General features: G+C 43.0%; 1 protein-coding gene across 17 annotated transcripts in view; it reads right to left on the bottom strand.

Moving 5' to 3' along the window:
- The window catches only part of TCF3 (transcription factor 3), a 68,941-nt gene that overhangs the window by 50,534 nt on the left and 5,473 nt on the right, over positions 1-12,934 (bottom strand). For 16 of the 17 annotated variants that reach the window (XM_089535489.1, XM_089535496.1, XM_089535497.1 and 13 more), the window contains exons 2-3: positions 10,121-10,221; positions 2,646-2,718 (exon numbers count right to left, since the gene is read on the bottom strand). In XM_089535489.1, coding sequence (XP_089391615.1) covers positions 2,646-2,718; positions 10,121-10,192 — 145 coding nt within the window. In that variant the 5' untranslated portion in view covers positions 10,193-10,221. Of the gene's footprint in view, positions 1-2,645; positions 2,719-9,788; positions 9,945-10,120; positions 10,222-12,934 lie in introns of those variants that run through there. The other variant, XM_089535501.1, reaches the window with a different exon arrangement.

Raw genomic sequence — 12,934 nt, 5'->3', positions numbered from 1 at the left:
AGCTCGGTCAAGCCAAGAAAGAAAGAGAAGGATTGACAGCCTCAAAGGCAAGTCTCCATTTTGTATGTCGGCAGCAACAATAACCCAACATTTGTAACCATGACACAGCATTGCTCCTGGTTGATAGCAGAACCACAGAGTATGCATGCCCTTTTCTAAAATTTTAAGAGAAGATCTGAACTCAGGCCTCCTGCACATGTGCCCTGAAGACAACTGGCAAACATCCTGGGCCAATTTAAAGACATTTTAATCAGGTGTAGCAAAACCTTTGTATTCTCCCCTTTGTCCTCACAATAAAGGGTGGGGGAAATCCTTTTTTCATACATGGAGGTAGGCATTGTAATTCTTTATTTAGCAGACAAAAGTGGAAAGGGAAGAATCCCAGGATGGGAACACTCCGCCCCATTAGAAGCCGACGCCAACTTTCCTGCATTTTGGAACGAGATCAAAGCACGCCACGTTAACCGTTTGCGAAGAAAAGGCACAACAAGGGAAGAACACACAATAAGAGAAACAAGCCTGGCAATGGCAGATGCCTTTTGGGGGATTTCCTGAGGTCAAGAAGGTGGAGACCCCCTTGGGCTGCAGCCCTTTAAAACACGGCATCTCACCAAAACCTTTGAGAGTTCATTTTGTCTGTTTATAAAAACTAAAACCAGTAGGACACAGTGTAGAGGGTGGGTGAAGGATGGAGCACCTGTGAGCCTTAGATCCCACTTATTGGATCCCAAAACCCCTACTTATTTTTTTTTAAAAAAATAAACTTTTGGGCAATTTTTGCCCTCAAACTATCCAGAAAGCCTGCAAATGAGAGAAAACATGCAAAAATACCCCACTTTTGGAGTCCCCAGACCCTTAGATTCCACTTTTGGGGTCTCCAAACCCTTCCCTATTTGAAAAAAAAAAGTCAATGTAACTTCATGTTCAATTTTCTCCCACAAAATATTCAGAAAACTTCTCAATGAGTGAAAACATGTAAAAAATATACCGATTCCACTCAAAACAGCCCAGAAACCCATACTACTGCCAAATAACTCCATTTGCCTCCACAGTCCTTCTCAAAATGACAACCCGAAGTGGTGGCACATCCTTTCCGGTCGCTTTTTGAGAGGGACTGTAGAGAAAAATGGAGGTATTCAGGCTTGCTATGGGGCTGTTGTACCCTAATCGCAGCCAGAAGGAAGGGAACTGCCCACCTCAAGTATATTCCTTGGGAAAAATTGCCACTAAAGCATCCCAGGTTTTGTTTTTGGTTTTTTTAATGTCATGCGTTTTGTTTTGAAAAGAGAAGCAAAGAAGGAACGAAATTCGGCAGACACGACACGCTCCAGGCAAAGGGAGTGGTGCATCGCTGTTGTGGATTTTCACCGCCGGGAGCGTCAAAATTTCATACGTGTGCAAACTTGTGTCGTAACTCAATAGACTGGGGATGAGGGGCGGTGGTGTCTATACCACCCGGGCCCAAGTCAAATCAATCCCCCCCAAAACTTTCTGACAACACACTTCACTTTTAAGCTTAAAAGCATCCCAGAAAAGTCTGGAAAGAAAGGAAGGCAAGAAGGGGGAAAACCCGAATTGTTACCATGGGCTAAAAATAAAAAAAATAAAAAAACACATTAAGGGAATTTCCCTCTTCCCTTCCTAAGTGCTGCTTTGAACCTTCATCTTTTTTGGAAAGAAATATTTTACATAAGCCTGGAAGGAAAATAATAGCAATAGTAGCAATAATAATAGCCCTATCAGTAATAGCCATATCAGTAGCAATAATAATAACAGCCCATGGATTCTGCATCCGCAGATTCCAAAATCCATGGCTTGAAAATTTTCCAAAAATATATAAACTCCAAAAAGCAAACCTTATATAAGGGATACCATTTAACTACACTATTACATGCAATGGGACTTGAGCATCCATGGATTTTGGTATCCACTGGAGGTCCTGGAGCCAAACCCCAGCAGATAAAAAGGGCCGACTGTAAATAGAAATAGTAACATTAACAGTACTAGTAGTAATAATAATAACAATAGGAAAACAGGGGTAGGGAAACTTTCCCTCTCCATCAACAGTAGCTGGTAGCCTCAATGTTGGTGTCAGGGTTGCAAATCCATACTAGCAAGAGCTGAACCTACCTTAGGAATCCAGTTTGACAACTTGGGCTGCGTCTACACTTCAGAATTAGTGCAGTTGGACTCTGCTTTAACTGTCATGGCTCCATGGACTAAATCCTAAAACTTTTAGTTTTATGAGATATTTATCCTTCTCTGTCCGAGGCTCTGGTGTCACAACAAACTCCATATCCTTGGATTCCACAGGATGGAGCCATGGCAGTTAAAGCAGTGTCAAACTGGTTTTAATTCTGCAGTGTAGATGCAACCTTGGATAGTGTCTTTACAATTCAAACTAAAACCAAGAGCAGTTTTATCTCTCTCTCTGCCTAACACCACTGCTTCTACCCTAGATGTCAATGAACTACAACCTCCATCACAACTCGCCCTTGGCCACACTGGCAGGGAATGATGGACATCAAAGTCTGACAACATCCGAAAAGAAAAGACTGAAGTGTATTAACAAATAACAAAGACAACAAACTTTTAAGAAACGTGTGTGTGTGTGTGTGTGTTTTGGGGGATGGTTATAGTCATACCTGATCCACTGAACTGAGTGCTGGCCAGTGTTGTGGGCCTGTTTTTTCCATTAGCCACCGGGAGCGGGAACATCTAGAAGGAAAAAGGAAAAAAGAAAGAAGAAAAATAAGATGATTTATGAAAGTATACAGACAGACGTAAAGACAGCACTGGGTGATTCCACCTCTTGCCACCACTCCAACATTTTCACCTCTGGAAACACCATATTTTTTCCTCTTGAATAAAACTAGAAAGACAGTAGGCCCAAAGCAGGGAAAGTTACTTTTAAGACAAATTCAGGGTGCATCAACACTGTAGAAATAATGCAGTTTCATGCCACTTTAACTGCCATAGCTCCATACTACAGAATCCTGCGATTTGTAGTTTGGCATGCTATGACAGAGAAGACTAAAGAACGTGCAAAACAACACATTCCTGGATTGCATAGGATGGAGCTACAGCTAAAAGCCAGAGCAGATTCACTACCCCAGTGTATATGAGATCCACCAGTGTATTCTTCCGAAGTCCTTGCTGGTATAGCCAATAAGAAGGAATTACTGGGAGGACTTTGGCCACCCCATCCTTAAAGTAACTAACTAAAGTGACTGGGAAGTGCATCACCAGAGCTTGAGAAGTTACTTTTAATGGGGGATGGACAAAGTGCAAGTCCTCCAGATTTTCCTAGGCTCTGGAAGAACTTCTTGATGGAAAGACTTGTCCAATCTTTGAAGGTCCACCTCAGAAGGTGATGGACTCCCCTTCATTGCAGATTTTTTGAAACAGAGGTTAGATGGCTGCTCCTCGGGGTGCTTTGGCTGCGATTTTCCAGAATTCCCTCCTCAGAGAGGTGAACTAGATAGACTTTTGTTATTCCCTTCAACTACATCAATCCCAACCAGGTAGCTGCCTCCAAAATATACTTTCAAGCCTCTCTGCTTCCTGAGGCAAGCAGGAAGACCTGTGAAAATATATATATCTATTTTATCTCTTGCATTCTCTATTTCGACACTGGGAAGATCTCAAAAGCAAAACATGGATAAAAAGACACACACACACACACACCCCTCGATGTCGCAAACTGCCAACATAAATCAAAACATGTTATGAGCGTATTTAAATCTACAATGGCAGAAAGAAAGGAAAGCAACAACCTCGCAGCCACTGACCATTTTTGGTTTCTAATGGATGCCCCATCAGCAATTTCTGGTTTCCAATGGAAGCCCTTGAAGAGCATCTCAGTGTAATTTATTGAATTCTGTTTTAGTAGTACTAATTTCTGTCTTGCTTTTCATCTGCCTTTAACTGTTGTGCTATGGATGTCCTGAGTGCTGCAAGACCAGAACAGGGCGATGGATGACTGAGGGGCTCTTGAAGGTCTTTCATGTGTAGGATCACTGTAAGTCAAAGCTGAGTTAGTATAACATAATCTTAAAGAGCTGGAAGGAACCACAAAGACTATCTAATCTAACCTCTGTTATACAGGAATACAAAGCTAAAGTAGTCCTGAATGATTGAACATCCTATCTCTATCGAAAGACCTCCAAAGATGGAGAGTCCACCATCTTCTGAGGCAATCCATCCCACTGACAAACACCACTCAGAGTAGTGGTTCCCAAACTTTAGTCCTCCAGAGATTTTGGACTTCAGCTCCCAGCATTCCTGACTGTTGACCAAAGTGGATGGGGATTCTGGGAGCTGAAGTCCAAAACACTTGGAGGAGCAAAGTTTGGGAATCCTGTATTAAAGAAGTTCTCCCTAATGTTTAGATGGAACCTCTTCCTATAATACGAATCCATTGGTTCACATTCTGGTCTCTGCAGCAGCAAAAACAAACACTGGTATCTGGAGGATAGATTTAATGTGGTGTTACGCTTGTAGTCAAAGAATCATGGAGTAGGACTCCAAATAAGTATAGTCTGACCCCGCCATGCAAGAATACACAACTAAAGCACTCCTGAGAGATGTTCATCCAAGGCGTAGCGTTGAGCACCATCTGAAGCAACCTGTTCCATTTTTGAACAGCACTTAATGTCAATAAATTCTTTTTATGTTTAGGTGGAATCTCTTTTCTTGTCTTTTGAAGCCAGTACTTCTTGTTCTAGTCTCTGGAGCAGCTCAAAAGAAGCTCACTCCATCTTCTCCATGACATCCTTTTGGATATTTCAAGATGGCTCTATCACGTCGCTTCTCAATCTTCCCGTCTCCAAGCTGAACATCTCCAGTTCCCTCATTCCTCATAAGGTTTGGTCTCCAGACCTTTGATCATCTTGGTCTCCCTTCTCTGGTTACATTTCGGCTTCATAGACTTGATGGCGCACAACAACAAACCTGTTTTTAATTTTTTTACTGTGAGTTCTAATATGTTACCAACAGGTTGTGTTAGATGTGGTTTGGAGAGTTACTCAATATCATCTGACTGATTGATTTTAATCTTCTGCCATGAACTAGCTTGGCAGAAAGGCCTACCTAGAGATGCTAGCGATCTAACCTGCAACCTCCTGCATTGGGGTGGAACGAATAGTCAAAAGTATCTGAAAAACTGGCAAAAGAAATTGTGTTTTTCTCAAGTGTGGGAAAACTCTCATAAGGAGAATATTGGGACTGAGGAGGATCTTTGCAGGTTGAGACTTAATTCTACAGGAAATGTGCAAATTCTGTGTAGGAATAAGCATTTTTTTTTTTTTTGCCCAGAATGAAATATTCCAGTGGGAAAGAACTTGTTAAAATAACTTGCTGCTTCCTTTGAGAACATATTAGCAAAAAAAGGAGATTACATTCCTACTGTGCATCCAACACAGGGACTCTACTCCTGAGCTATGTCCCCTTTACACAAAAGTTAAGATTCAAGTCCTCATGCTTCTCAGTTTCTTATTGTTGTTATGTGCCTTCAATTTATTCCAACTTATGGTGTCCCTAAGACAAACCAATCGTGTTTAGGGGAGGGCAAGATTTGTGCAGAAGGGGGTTGCCATTGCCATTCTCTGAGGCTGAGAGAGTGTGACTTGCCCAAGGTCACCCAGTGAGTTTCATAGCTAAGTGGGCATTCAAACTCTGGTCTGCAAAGTCATAGTCCAACGCTCAAACCACTGCAGGTGTAGATGTAGAAGGAGACCTCACTTTCTTCTGATGTCTTGAGTCCATGTCTCCACGCTGGCTCTCATGCTTCTCAAAAGAGGGGGGATTTTCTGGAAATCCCAGAAGCTCCCTCATACTAGGTAAGGGGGGGGGATTTGGGACACAATGTTGTGAATGTGGATTTTAACGTGTTGTGAGCCGCTTTGATTGTCTCGTCACAGAAAAGCGGGATAAAAATAAAAGTTTTATTTTTTCATTTATTAAGGCTGCATGGACTGTCTGCAATGATTGGAATCAGCAATCCAGGGGTTTAAGCAGGATTTTTTTCTTCGTCTCTCAAAGCTCCTTGGCAATGCCTGACTGGGTTGGAACTATAACTAACAGCAAGTGCTCTATTCCCAAACCATGCTCCTTCCTGAACCTGCATGTAGAAAGATAGAAACTCTGCAACGAACGTCGGTCCATCATCATTATCTCATCACCTATGTGGAACAGTTTTGGATTTTGGAATATTTCAGATTTTGGAATTCCAGATAAGGGTGCCCCAACCTGTATATATCCAGACAGAAAGGGGAGAAAGGCTTGTTGATGTTGTTTGCTGTCAAGTCGAATTTGATTTATGGCAACCCTATGAATGACATACATCTCCAAGACAAGGTCATCTACAGCCCTGCTCAGGTCTTGCAAACTCAGGGCAGCCATTATGGCTTCCCTGATGGAGTCAACCCATCTGTAATGCAGTCTCCCTTTTTCCCTACTGCTTTCCAATTTACCAAGAATTATCTCCTTTTCCAATAATCCCATGCTACATCCAAAGTCCAAAAGCCTCAGTTTAGACAGCCGTGCTTCTAGGTCAGGCTTGATTTGCTCTCATTCGTCTTTTAGGTATTCACTATACAGCTTTCCATATATACACAGAAATTGGATCTACTATGGCATGGATAATATTATATAATTAAGATCACCCAAATAAAAATCACAGAGCTCCCCGAAGTGACAAACATTTCAAGCAATGTGGCAGAGCCAGCCTGGCAATGGCATGTAGTCCATTTGCAGACTACATCTCCCATTTGCAGACTACATCACCCATGATGCACCAAAAATCCACAGAAAAATAAAACATGGCGGCAGGAGATTGGTGGTGGGGAACTGGCAGGACATTAATGAAGAAGGAGGTGGCCAAAATCAGAAAAGAAGAGTCAAAAGAATAACAATTTGGGAAGAGACTGTGCACAGGGCACAGAATTCAGGTATAGTGTGTTGTCCCAGCGGAGAGCACTACCAATTTTTGCAATTTTGCTCTTATCTCTGTTCATGACATTACAAAACTGAGCCTTAGAGTCTCCTTATCTCCCAAAGCCACGACCCTACGCCCTTTGGCTTTCAGCCCGGATGAAACAACTTTCCTTTGACCAATTCCACACTCTAAAATTCAAGTGGGGATCAGAAAAATGCCCTAAAACCAAAATGTCCTCAAGGCACCAAAATCCCATCTGATCTTGGAAGCTAAGTAGGGTCAGCTCTGGTTAGTCCTTGGATGGGAAACTGTTAAGGATCCCCAGGTGCTGTAGGCTTTATTTCAGAGGAAGAAGTTGGCAAAACCACCTCTGAAGATTCCCTGCCTAAGAAAACCCTATGAAATTACATTGAAGGCACAGACACACATCTTGGATTCCTTGTTTGTTTGATTAGGTCCAAGAGATTCAAATTACAAGGGAAAAGATTCCATCTAAACGTAGGAAGAAATTCTGGACTGTAAGAGCAGTTTGAGAGCGGTATAGACTGCCTCAGAGGCTGGAGGACTGTCCATCTTTGGATGTCTTTAAAGAGAGGTTGGAGGGCAATGTTTCTGGAGTGCTCAACTGTGGGTTATTGTATGGCATAGGATTAGACTGGATGACCTTTGTGCTTCTTCCCAGTTCTATGATTCCATGTGCTCTACTTATGAGTTTTGTCCATGCATCTGTTGTTTCAAACCAATATCAACAGTGAGAGATCTTCCCCCAGTTGTGCACAGGGGCTGGTTTTATTGGAAAGTCTACATGTGAGCATGCATGCAGACTCCATAATAAAAACAGCCCAGTTCACAGCCACAGAGGTGCACAAGGAAAGAGAAGGATCCCAAGGAAAAAGGTGCCAATTCCCGCATGCCGTCTTCTCCATCCTGGTGACTTTCAAATTCCACCATCCCTCACCCATTGGTCATGCAGGCTGGGAGCTGATGGGAGTTGTTGTCCCAAACACTTAGAAGGCACTAGAGTAAGGGGAAAGCCACTGACAAGCCCTGAAATATCCAGCTGGAATTGTTGTATGCCTTCAAGTCATTTCCATCTTATGGCAATCCTAATGTTACCCTAGCTAATGTCATCCTAATGTCATCTTGGCAGGATTTATTTAGAGCAGGTTTGCCACCATTGCCTTCCTCTGAGGCTGAGAGAGTGTGACTTGCCCAAGAGCACCTGGGCTGAGCAGGAATTTGAACACTGGTCTCCCAGATTCCTAGCCAAACCATCAAACCATGACACCACGACTGGCTCTCAATTCTTATGTGCCTCCACATTGACTCTGACTTATCATTGTTCTGGCTCTCTCTAAGGTTTTCTTGGCAAGATTCATCCAGAGGAGCTTTGCCACTTCGTTCCACTGAGGCTGAGTGTGACTTGCCCAAGGTCTCCCAGTGAACCAGGGATTCAGACCCTGGCCTCCCAGAGTCCTAGCCAACACTCAAACCACTACACCACACTGGCGAGTGGGCAGCACTCTCAAGTCCACCCAAACTACTACTACAAAATATAACAGCCAAAGACAACCCACCGCAATATGAAAAGCCAGAACAATAATTTACAACCTGGCTTACAATTTTGCATGGTCCAGAATTCAGCAAAGTCTTTTCTAATTATTATTTCTTAATCTTCACACATTATGATGGGATACTTTCTTCTTTTAGCTTTGCATCCCGATTTAGTCTTGTTGGGTCTAGTAAAAGTGATGGCTGGAATTCAGAACGGGATGGACATCTTTGTAAGTGGACTGACGCATGTGGCAAATAAGAACTGAGTAGTTTTTCAACATCCATGTTCACCAGGGGATGCCATGATGTTACAATGTATGTGTGTTCATTGTGCACTGGTAGCCAATGGAGTGACTGATGCACCATGGACACTTATGTACATCCAGACAGTAGCTGGGAAGTGCTGGAAAGTAACAGGAGTGTCCAACTGCGCACCAGAAGTGCCAAGTGGGCAACACAATTGCCCAGTGCTCATGAAAACTGCCCAATGTGCATCAGAAGTGCCTGATACTTATCAGAAGTGGCTGCTGCACATAAGAAGCACATGATGCTCACTAGGAGTCCTCAATGTGCATCCAAACACTCTTTCCAGAAGCGCATCTTCACAATCCGCTAATAGGGTTTCATTGCATTTCTCAAACATAGCTACAGATTCGTAAAGTTACCAAACATAAGACCATGATGTATAATCTCGGTCAACATAAATAAAGAAATAAAGTATTTGCAAGGCTCTGGAGTCCTGTTTTATAATAGAATCCATGCAGAATTAGTCTTATGATATGGGCATTTCTATGCCTTCGTCAGCTGTACAGCTGGGCAACTCATCCTAAAATTTCAGCCATTTGCTATACACAAGTTCTTGATAAAGCTACAACAACAACAACAACAACAACAAAAATCTACTTATTTGGGGGGCACCCCAGGATATATTTATTTTGTCCCAGAATATATATATATATATATATAGTCAGATAAATAATAATGATAATAATAATAATAATAATAATAATAATAAATCCCAAGCAATTTAGGAGCACATCCCTCACCAACTGACAACCAACCAGCGTGACATAACCTCGGTTGTGTAAGGAGGTTGGCCCAATTCAGGAGATATTGTGGCATTTCGGAGAGGGGAGGGTGGTGATGATTTACAAGAAACACCTCCAAAATCCTAATCACAACCTTGCAATATAATACCCCACCATTCCATCGATGTTGCATGTATCCCTTCCAAATCCTGGCACATACGGGTCCAAAGAAAACAGACGGTGGCGGTGGAAAGTGTCAAAGGAATTACCTGCTTCTTCTCGCACCTCCCGCCCCCAGTTGCCGCTTCATCACAACAAGGAGATGGGAGCAATTACTGGTCCCCCTGGATCCTCCCCACGGCCGGCCGGGAACAAACAAGTCGGAGCATGCGAAGCCATCCCAGCCTGTTTTTTAGAGAAACCTCCTCCTTGCTTTCCTCCTCACAAGTCCATCCCAGGGAATGCCGGGACCAAAATGGAGTCACAATTTGTTTAAAGAGCTCCCTGACGCATGTGGACCATGCACAAGCCTCCCCCCCCCCCCGCAAATCCATGGCTGAAAATGCCATTTCACAAATACAATAAAATGCATGCCACTTACCATGCTGAAATCCAGGAGGTCGCTCAGTTCTTTGTCTGTGCCAGCCGCAGCCATCCTCTGTTGCTGGTTCATATTCCCACCAAATTCGAATGAGGGTCCGTCTTTGCAAAAGGAATAAATGGGTGGGGAGGGGAGGGTGGGGAATCAAAGGGGGGAAAAGAGAGAGAGAGAAAGGCCTTTAAATGGAGGAATGAAGCTGCCTGGCGATAACAGTCCCACCCCCAACACCCTCCGCCATGCAAAATAAATAAATAAGTACATTTATAATTTGCAAATCCTTCCCAGAATGTTAAATCCGCTCAGGGAGAAATTCAACCAGTCAGCAACAAGTGAATGGTTTGAAACACACACACACACAACACATGCCTGCGCTCCTCATCCCTCCTCCAGTCCATTTCCCGACTTTGCAAAAATAAAGGAATAGAATACGACCAACAACAGAGTCAGGGAAGACCTGACATAAATGGAAACTTCTCTGAAAAAGACACAGTGTCTCTCTCTCTTTCTCAGCCACCTGTTGCTCCATCTGAAAATCTGAAAAATTGGGGGAAACCAGCTCAGAAGGTCCTGGAAGCGAATCCTGTTATCCCAATGCTCATTTTCCTAGAGAATCAGAGAAACTCAAGATTTGGGCCATCAGGTTTGACCCCTGCCATGCAGGAAGAGGCAACTAAAGCAACCCTTGAAAGATGCCCATCTAACCTCTGTTTAACGGCCTCCAAATAATATTCACCAAAATAGTCAATCTTAGTTCTATTTAAAATTCTCCCCTTGCAAGAATAATGATAAAGGTCCCAAATGGAGGGAGTCAGTTGTGACTAAGACACAACATTATACACTGAGCTGGGGGGGGCTGGTTTTGTGGCACCCCCCAGATGGTTGCCTCCTTAATTTGTTTTTAAAAACTGGCCTGAAAAACAAGAATTAAATCTCTGGGAAACCTCTAGGTATCAGGAAGTCTTGTTTTAAACAAGATGCATCCTGCTGATGCACCATGTTTTCAATGGGTTTTTTTATGTGGTTTTAGGGGTTAAAAGTGAGTCCTTCAAGGTCTTGTTGTTGTTGTGTCCCTTCAAGTCATTTCCAACTTATAGTGACTCTAAGGTGAACCTGTTGTGGGTTTTCTTGGCAAGTTTCTTCAGAGGGAGGTAGCCATTACCATCCTCTGAACCTGAGTGTGATTTTCCCAAGATCGCCCAGTGGTTTTCCACAGCCGAGGCAGGATTTGAACCCTGATCAAGCAGTGTCCTAGTCCAATGCTCAAACCCTTACACCATGATGGGCCCTCCTTTAAGGTCTCATGGGGGGCTAATCCAGTCCGCTAGCCCATCACAGTTGCCCACCACGTCTTAATACCTATAATATATAGTGTATGTATAATATATAATATCTATGTGTGTATATAAGTACACACACACACACGTGTGTGTGTGTGTGTGTGTGTGTGTGTGTATTTGTAAATAGTTGACCATCTCAGAACATGTCATTTTACTGTTTTCTGACTCTAACACAGTGGTTCCCATGTTTTGGTTCTCCAGATGTTTTGGACTTCAGCTCCCAGAATTCCAGACTGTTAGCCAAGTCAGCTGGGGCTTCTGGGAGTTGGAGTCCAAAACATATGGGGACCACTGCTTAAACAACAAGCAAATAAACAAACAAGGAGTTGATATTTGACCAGGCATGGGGACCTCCATTGGAGTTGTTGGAGTGGTGAATTTGGTATGAGTTTTAAATGCCTTTTGGAAGGTACTAAACTCTATCAGCCACCCAAGCTCATCTGAAGTGCAATGTACTGTAAAACCTGAAGCAAATGCACCCTTGCCACTGGCCAGCAAAAGAAAAGGGATGGGTGGGTTTTTTTTATATATGAGGAACCCGTGTGGTGTAGTGGTTTGAGCACTGGACCATGACTCTGGAGACCAGGGCTCAGCCATGAAACCCACTGGGTGCCCTGGGGCAAGTCACACTCTCTCAGCCTCAGGGGAAGGCCATGGCAAACCACCACTGAACAAATCTGGCCAAGAAAACCCCAGGATAGGTTCTCATTAAGGTTGCCATAAGTCAGAAATGACTTGAAGGCACACAACAACAACAACAAATATAAATATATTTGCAATTATGAGACATATAGAGAAAAACTTATAAAAATATCATTGCACTGCAACAACCAGATGAACTGGAGAAGTGGAAAAGGTTAAAAATAGCAGTTTTTGCAATCGTCAGCCCTTACCCCAACCTTGCAAGAATGAAGGAAAGGGATTTTTAGGAAAATAATGGCACCGAGGATGAAATCAACAACACATTCGCTATCTACCTATCAAAATTCTCTGTCTAGCTGTCTTGAGTCCCTATATTGGGAGAAATGTGGCGTAATAATAATAATATCTATTTAACTATCTCCAACTAGTACTAGGCCTTTTCAGTCTGCTAGTTTTTTCTGGGGGTGGTACAGTGCATGAAAAGACATTTCCAATGGGATTTAAGCTACCCCACCCCTCTTACATTAAACCCGCTGGGAGACCTTGGGCATGTCACACTCTCTCAGCCTCAGAAGATGTCAATAGCAAACCTCCTCTGCACAAAGACTCTCCTTCTGCAATCCCAGCCAGAAAAGCTAAGCAGGGAACCCAAACTCCAAAGTTGAAGAGGGCCTCCCTTCTTTCCATCCACTTCTTTCTTTAATCCCCCTCCTCTCTGAGACCCATAGACCGAAAACAAGAACTTGAAGCAGTCAGAAGTCCAAACAGACATGTATTTGACAAATATATAGACACATAGACTGAAATATAAAGACACATATTTGATAAATATAAA

Source organism: Sceloporus occidentalis, unplaced genomic scaffold (genome assembly GCF_023333645.1).
Source record: "Sceloporus occidentalis isolate IW3139 unplaced genomic scaffold, rSceOcc1.0.p SCAF_8, whole genome shotgun sequence".
NCBI classification, from domain to species: domain Eukaryota; kingdom Metazoa; phylum Chordata; class Lepidosauria; order Squamata; family Phrynosomatidae; genus Sceloporus; species Sceloporus occidentalis.
This window is presented reverse-complemented; position numbering and strand designations above follow the sequence as displayed.